This window comes from Sphaeramia orbicularis, unplaced genomic scaffold (genome assembly GCF_902148855.1).
Source record: "Sphaeramia orbicularis unplaced genomic scaffold, fSphaOr1.1, whole genome shotgun sequence".
Lineage (NCBI taxonomy): Eukaryota > Metazoa > Chordata > Actinopteri > Kurtiformes > Apogonidae > Sphaeramia > Sphaeramia orbicularis.
This window is the reverse complement of record NW_021941591.1, coordinates 100261-114654: the sequence shown is the minus strand read 5'-3', so window position 1 is coordinate 114654 and position 14394 is coordinate 100261. Positions and strand designations below refer to the sequence as shown.

Here is a 14394-nt window from a genome sequence, read left to right as displayed (position 1 = left end):
GGACCACAAAGCAAACCCATTCACCTGTGACAAGGTTCAAGGTTTGAGTGTAATTTTAGTGACATTAAGGGCAAAAATTCCAGGTCTTGGTTCTGGAGTGAAAATATATCAGTTTAGGGTCAAATTTTCTCAGGAATCTGAATCTGAAATCATTTATGCAAAGTCTTTTGTGGTTTTCAAATCACTGAGCCTTTATTGACACAAGGTTGAAACAAAAAAACACATGAAACTTCTCCTGTGCACGACTGGACTGAACCATTTAATTTGTGTCAAAAATCCAACCTAACAGTCTTTGTTCTGTTCATGTGTGAGCTTTGAATCCTCCCAGGAGGCCTTCCTTCCTTCCTTCCTTCCTTCCTTCCTTCCTTCCTTCCTTCCTCCACCCCTGGATGGCTTTGGTCTGGGCATCTGAGCCCTATTCAGTCAGTCTGAAATTTAAAAAAAAAAATCAATTAGGCATTCCTCCATAACATGTGTAAGAGTTGTTTTATTAGTCTAACTATAAACTGATCTATAGAAGCCTTCCTAAAGTGACTGTGGCTGCTTAAATTGGCTTCATCATTGACAGAACAGTCCAAATCTAACAAACTGGTGGCGGTTTCAAAAACCAATATGAAAATTTGGTTGTAAAAAAAAAACTTGATCTCACTTTAGGAAAGTAAATGGGATTAAATAATATAAACTAATTGTAGCTCATGTAGGTGGGCAGAATTGATTAAATTTTGGAGGCTAGATATTGAAAATTAAGTGAATGCAAGTTTTGTTTTTACAATGGTATGAATTTTTTTCACAAACTTAAAAACTGATGGGGGTAGGGTTAGTAAAAGTAATGATATGACTGATCTAATATTAGAATAGACTTAACTGTTGGGTAATGCTTTAGTCACAACAGAAAAAGAAAGACAATGGTGTATACTACATACAGATTTATGAGAATATCAACTCTACATACAGAATTATAAGTCCAGTTCCTACCTAGAAGCCCAAAAATCCAAACCAAACTGTCCCAGGACGTCTTCTGAGGAACTGTCTGATCTGACGTCACTGACTTTGAACTGAAATCACTGAAACTGATCCTCATTCAAAGGCCAGACCAGAAGCTCTGCTTCGAAGGTTCAAAGGAAGACAGTTCAATGAACATTTACAAACAGCAACAGGATTCATATGGGTTTTCACATTATCTGTCACTGAAAAAGGCTCATTTTTGCCCCACTTTTCAGCAGACATCATGCAAAAAGTCACACAAGGACAAGTCATACACATTTTTGGATGTTTGATTCTGAAACTACACAATTTTTCCAATAAATTCAACACAAGACACTGCACTAAAGGTATACATTTATTCCACTTTTTTTTCACAATAATGTCACAATAATGATACTCAAAGTTTCAACCTTGTCATATGTGGAGCTCTGAGAAGTGACTAAAACACACCTGCATTCAAGGTTGAAGACCAGTGGTCTGTGATTGTGAAACTGACACACTTTACTATTCGTCTAACTCTCTTGGCAGCACCGACACAGGAACAGACGGACAGAATCTCTGCAGTGAAAAAGTTCATACGTCGGTTACAAATTGACTGATGTTGATTAATTGGTGATAAACTATAATCGGCCCGATCCGGTCGGGCTCTGGTCGGTATATTTGTGCCAAAAGGCCTGAGTAAATAAGTGTCTCTGAGCCATGAAGTGTGGTGTGCTGTGTTCTGATCCATGCTAACAGGTTGTGTAACACTTGTCTTGTCTTCGCCCCTCAGACCAAGGCCTCCCAGGAGCAGATCGACTCCTTCAGGGCATCTCTGTCCAAACTGGGAGACGTTTATGTCAATGACGCCTTCGGTACAGCCCACAGGGCCCACAGGTGAGCAGGTTTACTGGGTGTCCCATCTCCTCAAATCATACTTGTGTTTCTTAATAAGAAGCCTTAGCACACGGTTTTGTTACATTTTAAGTATAGACACACAGAGTATACACTTTAGATGTTTTTTTTTTAATTTTTTTTTATGTCTGAACATTTTTGAGCATGCAATGGTTTCTGTCTTCAGTCATTTTTTAAAAATAAATCCAATAAATACGATTACTTAATCCTTGGCCTCCAATATTTCCATCTGCATTATTAGTGAAGCCATAGAATCCTTTTTTTTTTTTTTTTTTTTTTTTTTTTTTTTTCTTCCGGTGTAATTTTCTTGCAAGTTGACTCACAGAAACACTTTCTGACCATTTCTTTCTCAGACTTGTCTTTTCTTTTCCCCTCTTCTACCTCTCAGTTCTATGGTGGGAGTGAATCTGCCCCAGAAGGCGGCTGGTTTCCTGATGAAGAAGGAGCTCGACTACTTTGCCATGGCTCTGGAGAATCCTAAGAGGCCCTTCCTGGCCATCCTCGGAGGGTGAGAACCGCTTGGACCAAGAAGTCAATGCTCTTATCCTCCTCAGACCCAGCTGTGGGTTTTCTGTCCACATTTGTGGACAAGAGTTTCACAACTTTATACAAAAAACAAATGAAAAGAAAACTGTCCACCACAAGGGATGTTCCATAAAAATTTAAAAACTGCATCTGAAAAAACTGTTGCATCAGGATGTTTCCAATATTAGGCACTGATTTAATAAAAAAACAAAAAAATCTGGTACTTTGCTGACATTTCCTGGCTCTCGGGAGATTAAAAACAAAAGCACAAGAAACATTTCATCAGTGAATGTGCTCCTTTTTCTGCAGGGATGATATGAATTTTCCTTCATCCTCTGCTGTTACGTTCTCGTGGCACTGCTGCATCTCTTTAAAATGCTTAGGAGGTCATCTAGGAATAGTGACTTTAATCCCATTATGTAATCTGTAGTGACACAGAAAACTGCTCAGCTCTTAGTCTGCAAGTAATGGCTGATCACTCACACAAGGAAAAGACTCAGCTTCAATCCTTAGTCATCTTTTGTGTGTTATTATGTGTTAATATATAACAGGCTTTCAACGGATTATTAACGTCCTGAGACCCAGGAAATGTCAGCGAAGTACCAGCTTTTTTTGTTTTTTATTAAATCAGTGCCTAATATTGGAAACATCATGATGCAACAGTTTCAGTTTTGAAAATTTTTATGCAATGTCCTTTGTGGTGGACAGTTTCCTTTTCTTTTCTTTTTTTTTTTGTATAAAGTTTTGAAACTTTTGTCCACATATGTGGACAGAAAACCCATAGCTGGGTCTGAGGAGGTTAAGAAGCATTAAAAGTCAAATAGATTTTGTGAAAATTAAGGCCTTAAACTCATTTTAATTCACGTTCCACATTCAGTCTGATTTGATCTGCAGTGGGCCGAACCAGTAAAATAAGAACAGAATAACCTATAAATCAGGGGCGTCAAACTCATTTTCTTCCGGGGGCTGCATTCAACCCAATTTAATCTGCAGTGGGCCGGACCAGTAAAATAATAGCATGATAGCCAATAAAAAATGACAACTCAAAATTGTTTTAGTGTAAAAAATAACATTCAATTATGGCAATATTTACATTTACAAACTATCCAAACAAAAAGGATGTGAATAACCTGAAAAAAATGCAATTTAAGAAATATATGTACGATTTTATCAATATTATGCCTCAACTTATCATTTATACATATGCATTACAGAGCAGAGCTACAAAGGTACAAAACTTTTAGTAACAGGCAGAATATTGTTAAAATTGCACTTAAGTCTCTGTAGACATTTCAGGTTGTTCATATTTGTTCAGATTATTCACATTTTATTATTAAAGGATAGTTTGTTAATGTAAACATTTTCATAATTTATGTTTTTTGCACTAAATCAAAGGGGGAAAATGGTGTTGTCATTAATTATAGGTTATTATGATAGTATTTTTTAGTTTGATGCCCTAACTTGCACTTTAGAAATTCATCTCACGGGCCGGATTGGAACCTTTGGCGGGCCGGTTTTGGCCCCCGGGCCACATGTTTAACACCTGTGCTATAAATAATGACAACTACAAATTATTGTCTTTGTTTTAGTGCAAAAAAAACCCCATTAAATTATGAAAATACTTACTTTTATAAACTATCCAAACAAAAAAGATGTGAATAACCTGAAAAACTAAAATTTCTTCAGAAAAATCAGTGTAATTTTCTCAGTCTTCTTCCTCCACTTCTCATTAGTCCATGTGCATTCTGGATCAGATCTCCAAAGACACTAAACACTGAGGAACAGGAAGAAAAGAGTTCAAACTGGACTGAATTTAATACAGACATTTCAGGTTGGACACATTTGTTCAGGTTAGTCACATTTTATTGGTACAGGAGAGTTGAGGGGTGAAAGAGAGGGGTGAATGTCAGTTGAGTTTGATAGACATATCACCGTTCAGTCATTTCGCTCAAAATGATTGGATGGTGTTTTTTCAGTCCTGTCCGTTCCACAGGTGACTGATTTTTAAAAAATTTTTGTGATAGAGTATTTAATTAATTAGTTGTAATCGGGGTGTGAAGGGGATTTTAAGGAATATAATAAAAAAATGCTCCAGGAAAACACCTCAGACCCCACCTTTAAGTAGTTGAATCCTTTCTCAGTGTGTTGACAGGACGGTACTCGTTACACTGGTCTGTCAGTTTGCTCGTCTTTGTGCAGCTGCGCAGAAAACGCAGCGTGAGGCGTTTGCGAGCTGTCGCTACGCTGCCGACCTTTGGCCTGGTGTCAGAGTCCAGTTGAGCGCAGCTGCATTGTGTAACTGTCGCTCCTGTTCAGCGGCTGCTCCATTCCTCCTGTTCATCGGCTGAGCTTTAGTTTTGTTCTGCTAACAGACATAAAACATCTAAAATGGAATGATGGAGCGGTGAAAAGCTGCAGAGTTTATTTCACAAGTGTTGAACTGAGCGTCTGTGTGTGAAACAGGTCAGATCTATTGGATTAGTTTGGCATTTCGCAGCTTCTGTTTTATGACCTGCATTTTTGGGATTTTCTTTTTCCAAACGTATCACATCATCACACATCTAACACACACACACACACATATCTAACACACACACACACACACACACAGAGGCATCGAGTCATAGTATACATGCATAGGGCTGTAAGAAAATATCAGTTCTGCAATATATCGCGATATTTCATTTCCCAATACTGTATCGATATTAAAAAGTACTGTATCAATATTTATTTATTAGGTATTTATTCAAATGCAGATATTATGGAGGTTCAATTTAGTTTTTTGTTTATATTTTATTTATTCTTATTTCACACTCTTATTCAATAATGTTGGTTCCTTTGTTGGATTGAACTCAAATCCTGTTCTGATGTTAGTTGTGAACTAATAGAATCTGAACATTTGAACAGGATCTGAAACTGGAATGTCTGGAAAACAGAGTTTCAGTTTGAACACAGTTTGAACATTTGGTGACAGAACATTAGATCCTGTTGAGATCAAATACAAACATGTTTAGTATTTGTGCAGATTTCTGCTGGAATTCAATTCTTCCAGGAAATAATCATTTACTGATATTTCTTACAGCCCTCTTTGGAATATTAGAGCACTTTTTTAATATTTGTGAAACCAAAATTCTATTGTATTGTTTTACTGAAGCCTTCAAATGTGGCCTGTTATCTACAGAAGCTCAGTGATGACTGTTATGTGATGAAATGCTTCTTTTTCACGTGTCCCTTATCTGCGTTTGTTTGATGTTTCCTCCTCATCTGTTACAGAGCGAAGGTGAAAGATAAAATCCAGCTCATCAACAACATGTTGGATAAAGTCAACGAGATGATCATCGGCGGCGGCATGGCCTTCACCTTCCTCAAAGTCCTCAACAACATGGAGGTGAGGAGGAGCAGTAGATCTGTATCCAAAGGTTTAAGTCGGCGGTTCTCAGCTGGTCTGGGTTCAGAACCCACTGTCGCCCCTCCATGACAAGCCACGACCCAAACTGATAACTGTTAAACTTCTCACCAAGGTTCTAATAGTTCTGGATTTTCATTTATAGTTTAGTTTTATTTAGTTTTGACTTTTTTTTTTCTCTAATTCAGTTCATTTTAATTTGTTTTTAGAGCAGGTTTGATAGTTTTTATTAGTTTTCTTTTTTTTTTCTAAATGCTTAGTTTTAGTTTAGTCGTCTCTTTTCTCTTCTTCTCTGTGGTCGTATTCAAATAAATCCCAGACAGGACTCTGCTGCTTTAGTCTCCATGTTTCCAGGTAGAGTGGGGACCAGAAGACGACTGGAAACCACAAGTGAACACAAGTGACGGACCCTTAAATATCATATGGTGACAGCAGAGGAAATTGCTAGAGCAAAATAAATCCATTTCGTATCAATCATATCAAAAACGAAGGGAATTTTTTCCATAAATTTTATCTGTTTTAGTTAGTTTTGTAAACACACAATACAGTTTCAGTTAGTTATAATTTTTTTCTTCTAATTCTAGTTTTTATTTATTTCAGTTAATCAAAATGTTTTTTCAGTTCTAGTTTTGGTCATTTCGTTAGTTTTCGTTAATAACCTTGCTCCGCAGCTTGTTCTGCTCATACTTTTCGTCGTCCACTCGGTACAGACTGAGCACATGGCAGCTCCACTCCCAAGTAGAAAAGAGGAAATGTGTGTCCAAATAAAAGCCTTTTCATGGCTTTTCAAAGACCATGTTGGAGTTGTTGATTAACTTGAACTACTCCTGACCACCATTAGAGCCTCCAGCCCCACCAGTGGGACAGACTGGCCTACAAGTCACCCTGTCTGACCAAAAAACCAACAAGTTCTGATTTGAGATCTGTTACGGTTCACGTCTTTTCACGTTTTGGCCAACACACTTTCCTAACCCCGCTGCTGCACGTCGATGGTGTTGGAACAGACTTGTGAAACTCTTGTGGTTCTGATTACGAATCCCATTCATAACACACATCTGACCAGACCAAGAGGAAGTGAAACAAAGGAGAGGGTTTGTGTTGAAATGCTTAGCTAACCCATCGTATCAAAGTCTCAAACACACAATGACTTGCTCAGAAAACCGTTTTATTTGTTCTGGTTTTGAAATAACTGTATCAGATTGTTGAGCTTAATCGTGTTCTACTATGTACCAAGGTTATTATCATTAACAAAAACTTCAGTTTCAGTTTTGCTTGTTTTTTATATTTTGGAAGGGGATTTATACTTTTTTTCCCCCAAGTTTAAAACTTTCTGTCCATGAAAATGTCAAGTGGTGTAACCAAAATAGAATGAGAAATTTGTTAAAATTTTTTCTATAAAATCAGTAGCTGAGGGAGCAGATTTAAAGATTCTAAGACAGACAACATCTAAATCAGAAATTTGTGTCTTTTTGTGTCATTGAGCAGACCAAGGATATTATCATTTACAAAAACTAACAAAATGACAAAAACTAGAATTATAAAAACATTTTCGTTAACTGAAATAAATAAAAACTATAATTAACCCTCTGGTATCCCGTCCACCAAGGCCCTTACTAAGCACTAAGTGTGCCTTTTTGGCACATTTGTGGAATAATGTCAGAAAAAAAAAATTTCATACAGTTTGTTTTTAATTCTTTTACACTTTTTTCTATTTTATCAACTTGAGCTGTAAATAAAAATACCAAATACTCAATAATTGTCACAGTTTTTAACCCTTTAAATGCCGTGTTTGTAATGTAAACAAACCTTTTTTTTTTGGGATGCAAAAAACACAAAAAATTTTTTTTTTCAATATACTACATAAAAAGTGGATCACATATTTGATTTTTTCATCCTGGCATATGTCACTGATTAACCCCAACATTGGTTAATTTGCATTATTATTTTTGGCACTGGGTCAAATGTTCAAAAATACTAGCATTTGTCACCAAGTGTGCGTAAAATGCACACCTATAAATTAAACAATAAATATTATATATTGATGTATTTTTCTGCTCTAGTTTGATTTTATTTTTGTAAATCCAGCTCAGTCCTAATCATACAGATCAAATGTTAGAAATAGCGCGTTTTAGGCACACTTGGCAGACAGATGCTAGTCTGGTCATTTTCTTTTGTTTACAATGTGCACATTTGAGTTGGTGGACAGAATTTTAAAGATCATGCAAAAATGAACAACTTTTGAATTCTAACCTTATTTAAATTGTGAAAAATATTAAGAAATTTTTTAACGCGAAGTGAAAAGTGTACATAAAAGACACACCCGGATACCAGAGGGATAAAAGAAAAAAACCATAACTAACTGAAACTGTATTGTGTGTTTACAAAACTCACTTAAATGGATAAAAATTATGGATAAAATTGCCTTCGTTTTCGTCTTTGTCAATGTCGGATTGATACGGAATGGATTTATTTCGCTCTAGCATTTTTTCTGCTGTCACCATATGATATTTAAAGGTCCGTCACTTGTGTTCACTTGTGGTTTCCAGTCGTCTTCTGGTCCCCACTCTACCTGGAAACATGGAGACTAAAGCAGCAGAGTCCTGTCTGGGATTGATTTGAATAGGAGCACAGAGAAGAAGAGAAAAGAGACCACTGAACTACAACTGAACTACAACTGAACTACAACTGAACTACAACTGAACTACAACTGAACTACAACTGAACTAAAACTAAGCATTTAGAAAAAAATAAAAACTATCAAACCTGCTCTAAAAACGAATTAAAACGAACTGAATTAAAGAAAAAAAAGCCAAAACTAAATAAAACTAAACTAGAGTGAAAAATCCAAAACTATTAGAACTTTGGTCAGGTCTCCGTCAAAGAAGAGATTTAATCTCAAGGGACTTCCTGGTTAAATAAAGGTTAAATAAATAAATAACTTTAGTTATGGTGTGACACTATAAACAGAACTGGATTTGACAGAGGAGGAAGATGGAACCTGTTGGGGTGGGCTGGTTTTTTTTTTTTTTTTGGATGTAAAATGACATGAGGGTATTTTTAGGACTCTGAGGCACTGTTTTTGTTTGGTTTTGTCTTTTTTAATCGTTTTTTTGTCTATTGTACGTTTTTTTTTTTTTTTTCCCTCTAGTCTCTTTGTTTTCTGTCTATTGTCTTCTAACGTGTGTGTGTGTATATTTTGGCTTTTTTTTTTTTTTTTTTCCTCATGTTTTTTGTCTTTTGTCTTGGTTCTTGTCTATTGTCATCTATCAGTTTTTGTTTTTTTTTTTTCCCTTGTGGCTGTTGTCTTTTTTTGTTTGTTTGGTTTTGGTTTTCGCTTGTTTTTTTTTTTTTTTATTGCTTGTGACTTGAAGTTTCTTGTTGTTGTGATTTTGTAAGTAAATATAAAAATGATTAATAATAAAAAATTAAAAAAAAAAAAATTAAAAAAAATTCATTTGCTGACACTCCCCATTTGTCTTCCTGCTCAGATCGGCAACTCCCTGTTTGATGAGGAAGGAGCCGGCATCGTCAAGGACCTGATGGCCAAAGCCGAAAAGAACGGCGTGAAGATCACCCTGCCCGTCGACTTTATCACCGCAGACAAGTTTGACGAGCACGCCGCCACCGGCACGGCCACCGTGGCTGCGGGCATCCCCGCTGGCTGGATGGTGAGCACAAACCCCACTTCCCTGTCTCCTGTCTGACCGGACCTCCTCCTTTTCCCTCTTCACCCTCTCCTTGTAGGTCACCCTGTCTGCTCTGACTAGCGATGGAACCAGATGAAAATTTCATATCACGGTTATTGTGACCAAAATTATCGCGGTTATCATTATTATCCCGATATTGTTGAAATTGTGCTCAAAATGTTCAAAAAGTACTAATACACACACTGAAATAATTTAACCAAGTTGTATTTAAAAAATAAATAAATAAAAAAAATAACAGTCCCACTGTCCCTTCTGTGTCAGAAACATTCCAATATTAACCCTTAGTGGTCTGAGTCTATTCTGTCCATTTTTCAGTCCTTTTGATTTGGCCTTTATATACTATAGAAACAAATGTTTACTATACCCATGTTTGGATCTGTTTTGTCAGCACAACTTCATCTAGATCATCTGTCTGTTATTTTTTCACTTTAACCTACTATAAAAACACAAAAGGACAAAAAACACAAAATTTACATAAAATCCAATTTGAAGAATGTATATAATTTATTGCATAAATAACACACAGATGCTTAACAAACCTTTTCACAGACTTTAAAAGTGAATATTAGTTCCAAATATTAGGTATAAAAAATTAAAATCGTAATAAATTAAAACTATACTCAAATATTTGACATTAAAGCAGATCTTTACATCGGCGTTTTCTCTTAAACAATGCGTTAATCAAACACAGTTATCATGAGAATTAGAATTTAAACGGTAATACTAACTGTCTGTGATTTTACCGCCGTTTATCATTACATCGGTAATCGTTACATCCTACCTCTGATATCTCCAGGGTCTGGACTGCGGACCAGAGAGCTCCAAGGCCTACAGCGAGGCCGTGGCCCGGGCTCAGCAGATCGTCTGGAACGGTCCCGTCGGCGTGTTCGAGTGGGACAACTTCGCCAAAGGCACCAAGAGCCTGATGGACAAAGTGGTGGAAGTGACCGCCAAAGGCTGCATCTCAATCATCGGTATGTTTCTCTCCCTTCCCTCTGCTCCGTCAACATATGTTCTCTGGTCCGTGACAAGATTTTGGTTTGGTAAACTTTACAAGAATGAAGCTGTAAGATTCATGACGATGGATTTGGGTTGAAATTTTTCCAGACACAAACCTGTGTTTTTTTAATCTTCTCCATCCTGGCAGAGTTGAACTGATGCACATTAATCACACATGTATTCTAGTGTTTATTTTTCATGTATTGTTTCAACTAGGGATGGAACCATATGAAAGTTTCATATCACGGTTATTGTGACCAAAATTATCACAGTTATCATTATTATCACAGTATTGTTGAAATTGTGCTCAAAATGTTCAAAAAGTACTGATACACACTGAAATAATTTAACCAAGTTGTATTTTGAAAAATAAATAAATTTATTAATTTCATTAAATAATAGGCACAATCTACTTTCTGTTGCAGAAACATTCAAATATTAACATGTAAACAATCAAATATACACATGTGCGTTAAAGATGGAACCTTATGGACACTGTTTAACCATTTTACACATCAAGTTTGAGTTCTAGTTCTTTCATAGATAGAAACATGTCAGAGCAATTAAAAAAGTTAACAAAATGAGGAAAAAAATGGACAAACATATACATCAAAATAAGTAAAGACAAAAAAACAGAAAAGTTAGTGAAAAACTAAAAAAAAATGAGACCAAAAAAAAACACAAATAAGTAGCGTAATGAACAGAAAGGATAGATAGATAGATAGATAGATAGATAGATAGATAGATAGATAGATAGATAGATAGATAGATAGATAGATAGATGCTGCAGCTTCTCCAGGAAATGTGCAGTACCATGAGTTTTCAAAGTGCGTTAATCAAACACAGTTATCATGATAATTAGAATTTAAACGGTAATATTAACCATCTGCAATTTTACCACGGTTTATCGTTCTACCGGTAATCATTACATCTCTAAACCTTCTAAACCTCTGACTTTGTGCTGCTCATTCTTGAACTCGGCCCTTGTTAACGTCAGTGGACGAGTGTTGGGGTGTCCTCTTCAGTCAACTCAGACTGAATGTTAGCATTAGCATTAGCACATGCTCACTGGCCCGTACACCTCATAAATACACATAGAACAGTTCTGTCAAGCTCATGTTAGTTCAGTTCCACATTCAGCCTGATCTGATCTAAAGTGGGCTGGACAAGTGAAATAATATAAATAATAGGAGAAGAACAGATGAATAATAGAGCTGCAACCCATTAATCGATTAGGTGTTTGAAGCCAATGCAAAAATTCTCGATTCGATTAATTGACTCTTATCAATTAAAGGGAAATATTCTATGTCAGTTTTCCTGAATTGAGGCTTCTTTGTGCGTCACAATAAGCGTCCGTGTGAAACACAACAGTGGAACCAATGTTTAACAGCAGAGAAATGAAGGAAACAAAGTTGAAGGTTCAGGAGAACTGTGGTTGAATGATTTTTTTGGATCACTTTGAGTCGATTAATCCGTTGCAGCTCTAAAAAATAACGTCAACTCCAAAGTTTTCTCTGTGTTTTTGAGTGAAAAAAGTAAAATTCCATAAGGAAAGTGTTTACATCTGTGAACTATATTTGAACATTACTTGAACAAATATGAACAACCTGAAAATTCTGAAGAAAAATAAGTGTAATTTCAACAATATTACACCTCAGTTTATCATTTATACATGTGCATTATAACTCACAGATACAGTGAATATACAAATACACAAAACATTTAATAACAGACAGAATATTATTAAAATTCCACAGGCTTCTCTTAAGACATTTCAGGTTATTCACATTTTTTGTTAAAAGGCCGGTCTGTAAATGTAAACATTTTTGTGTAATTTAACTTTTTTTTTGTTTTTTTTTTTACATACAGGGTGGGGAAGGAAAATGTACAATGAACATTTAGTTGTTTTTTCTCAGCAGACACTACGTCAATTGTTTTGAACCCAAACATATACTGATGTCATAATCATACCTAACACTATTATCCATACCTTTTCAGAAACTTTTGCCCATATGAGTAATCAGGAAAGCAAACGTCAAAGAGTGTGTGATTTGCTGAATGCACTCGTCACACCAAAGGAGATTTCAAAAATAGTTGGAGTGTCCATAAAGACTGTTTATAATGGAAAGAAGAGAATGACTATGAGCAAAACTATTACCAGAAAGTCTGGAAGATACTATTAAAGAAGAATGGGAGAAGTTGTCACCTGAATATTTGAGGAACACTTGCGCAAGTTTCAGGAAGCGTGTGAAGGCAGTTATTGAGAAAGAAGGAGGACACATAGAATAAAAACATTTTCTATTATGGACATTTTCTTGTGGCAAATAAATTCTCATGACTTTCAATAAACTAATTGGTCATACACTGTCTTTCAATCCCTGCCTCAAAATATTGTACATTTTGCTTCCCCACCCTGTAAAGAGGAAAATTTGCAGTTTTCATTATTTATAGGTTATTATGGTTGTATTTTACCGGTCTGATCCACTTTAGATTGAATTGAGCCAAAATTATTTGAACATCCTTAATTGTTAATATCTTTAATTTTTGCATTTCACAAATTCATCCCACGGGCCAGACTGGACCCTTTGGTGGGCCGGATTTGGCCCCTGGGCCACATGTTTGACACCTGTGACATAGACAAATATGTGTACACATATAGACCTCCACCTGCACGTAATTTTTAATGTTTTCTACTTTAGTCCAGAAAGAAATGAGTTTACTGGTGACCATTGGTCCAGGAAAGTTTGGGTTTTCAGATTTCGTGCAGCTGTTATGAGCTCCGTATTCCAAATGTCTCGCACTCTGTGTTTCTGTTGTTATCGTTAGGGCTGTGTATCGGCAAGAATCTGGTGATACGATACAAATCCCAATACTAGGATCATGATACGCTATATCACGATATATCTATACTGTTATATCTTTACTGTTAAATGTATATATACTGTTAAAAAGGCAGTTTTTTGTTTTTCCTTTTTTTTTTTTTTTTTTTTTAGATTATTTCCTTCAAGAATGTAATTACACCAGAAACAAATACTAAACACATTTTATTTGATCAGAACAGGATCTAATGCTGTATAACAAAATTGTTCTAACTCTCCTAGTTTCCAGAGGAACTCCCATCTGCCTCTCAGACAGTAAAAAGTGCTTTTAGGATGATTCAAAGAACCATTCTTTAAGAAAACAGTGTTAAATAATAATAAATAAGATATAAACAAAAATGAACTTCCACAATATCTGCATTTGAATAAATACCTGAAAATATCGATACAGTACTTTTTAATATTGATACAGTATCGTGAAAAGAAATATCATGATATATGGCAGAACCGATATTTTCTGACACCCCTAGTTATCGTGGGGGAGGGGGCAGACTCCATCCTTTTTTTTTTTTTTTTTTTTTTTTTTTGTACACTTTGCCTGCCAAACCTCTTCATCTTGTATGAAATGTGTTCTTTTGTGTCCAGGTGGGGGCGACACTGCCACCTGCTGCGCCAAGTGGAACACGGAGGACAAGGTCAGTCATGTGAGCACAGGGGGCGGAGCCAGCCTGGAGCTGCTGGAGGGTGAGTGACACACACACACACACACGCACACACACGCACACACACGCACACACACGCACACACACACACACACACAACATCTACCGGTGACGGGGGGGTAAAGTCCGGCCTTAACTGTGACTGTGCTTGTGCGTCCACAGGTAAAGTCCTGCCAGGTGTGGATGCACTGAGCAGCGCCTGAACGTCCCATCATCCCACTGGGCTGTGTGTATGAGTGTGTGTGTGTGTGTGTGTATGACAGGTGTGTAGCTTGTGTACTTGGCCTGTGTTCGTCCTGACTCCCTGTACAAACTAAAACATGTCCTGCTTCACCAGA

At 36.4% G+C, this 14394-nt stretch overlaps 1 protein-coding gene and 1 long non-coding RNA gene across 2 annotated transcripts in view; one reads left to right on the top strand and one right to left on the bottom strand.

Moving 5' to 3' along the window:
• The window catches only part of LOC115416327 (uncharacterized), a 25134-nt gene extending 20289 nt beyond the window's left edge, over positions 1-4845 (bottom strand). Inside the window, exons 1-2 of the long non-coding RNA XR_003934949.1 lie at positions 4834-4845; positions 4026-4028 (exon numbers count right to left, since the gene is read on the bottom strand). This is a non-coding gene — a long non-coding RNA (uncharacterized LOC115416327). The remainder of the gene's footprint in view (positions 1-4025; positions 4029-4833) is intronic.
• The window catches only part of pgk1 (phosphoglycerate kinase 1), a 27720-nt gene extending 13326 nt beyond the window's left edge, over positions 1-14394 (top strand). The window contains exons 5-11 of the mRNA XM_030130070.1: positions 1757-1860; positions 2267-2386; positions 5677-5791; positions 9298-9477; positions 10313-10490; positions 13980-14078; positions 14219-14394. Of these exons, the coding sequence (XP_029985930.1) occupies positions 1757-1860; positions 2267-2386; positions 5677-5791; positions 9298-9477; positions 10313-10490; positions 13980-14078; positions 14219-14259 (837 nt within the window). The 3' untranslated portion in view covers positions 14260-14394. The remainder of the gene's footprint in view (positions 1-1756; positions 1861-2266; positions 2387-5676; positions 5792-9297; positions 9478-10312; positions 10491-13979; positions 14079-14218) is intronic.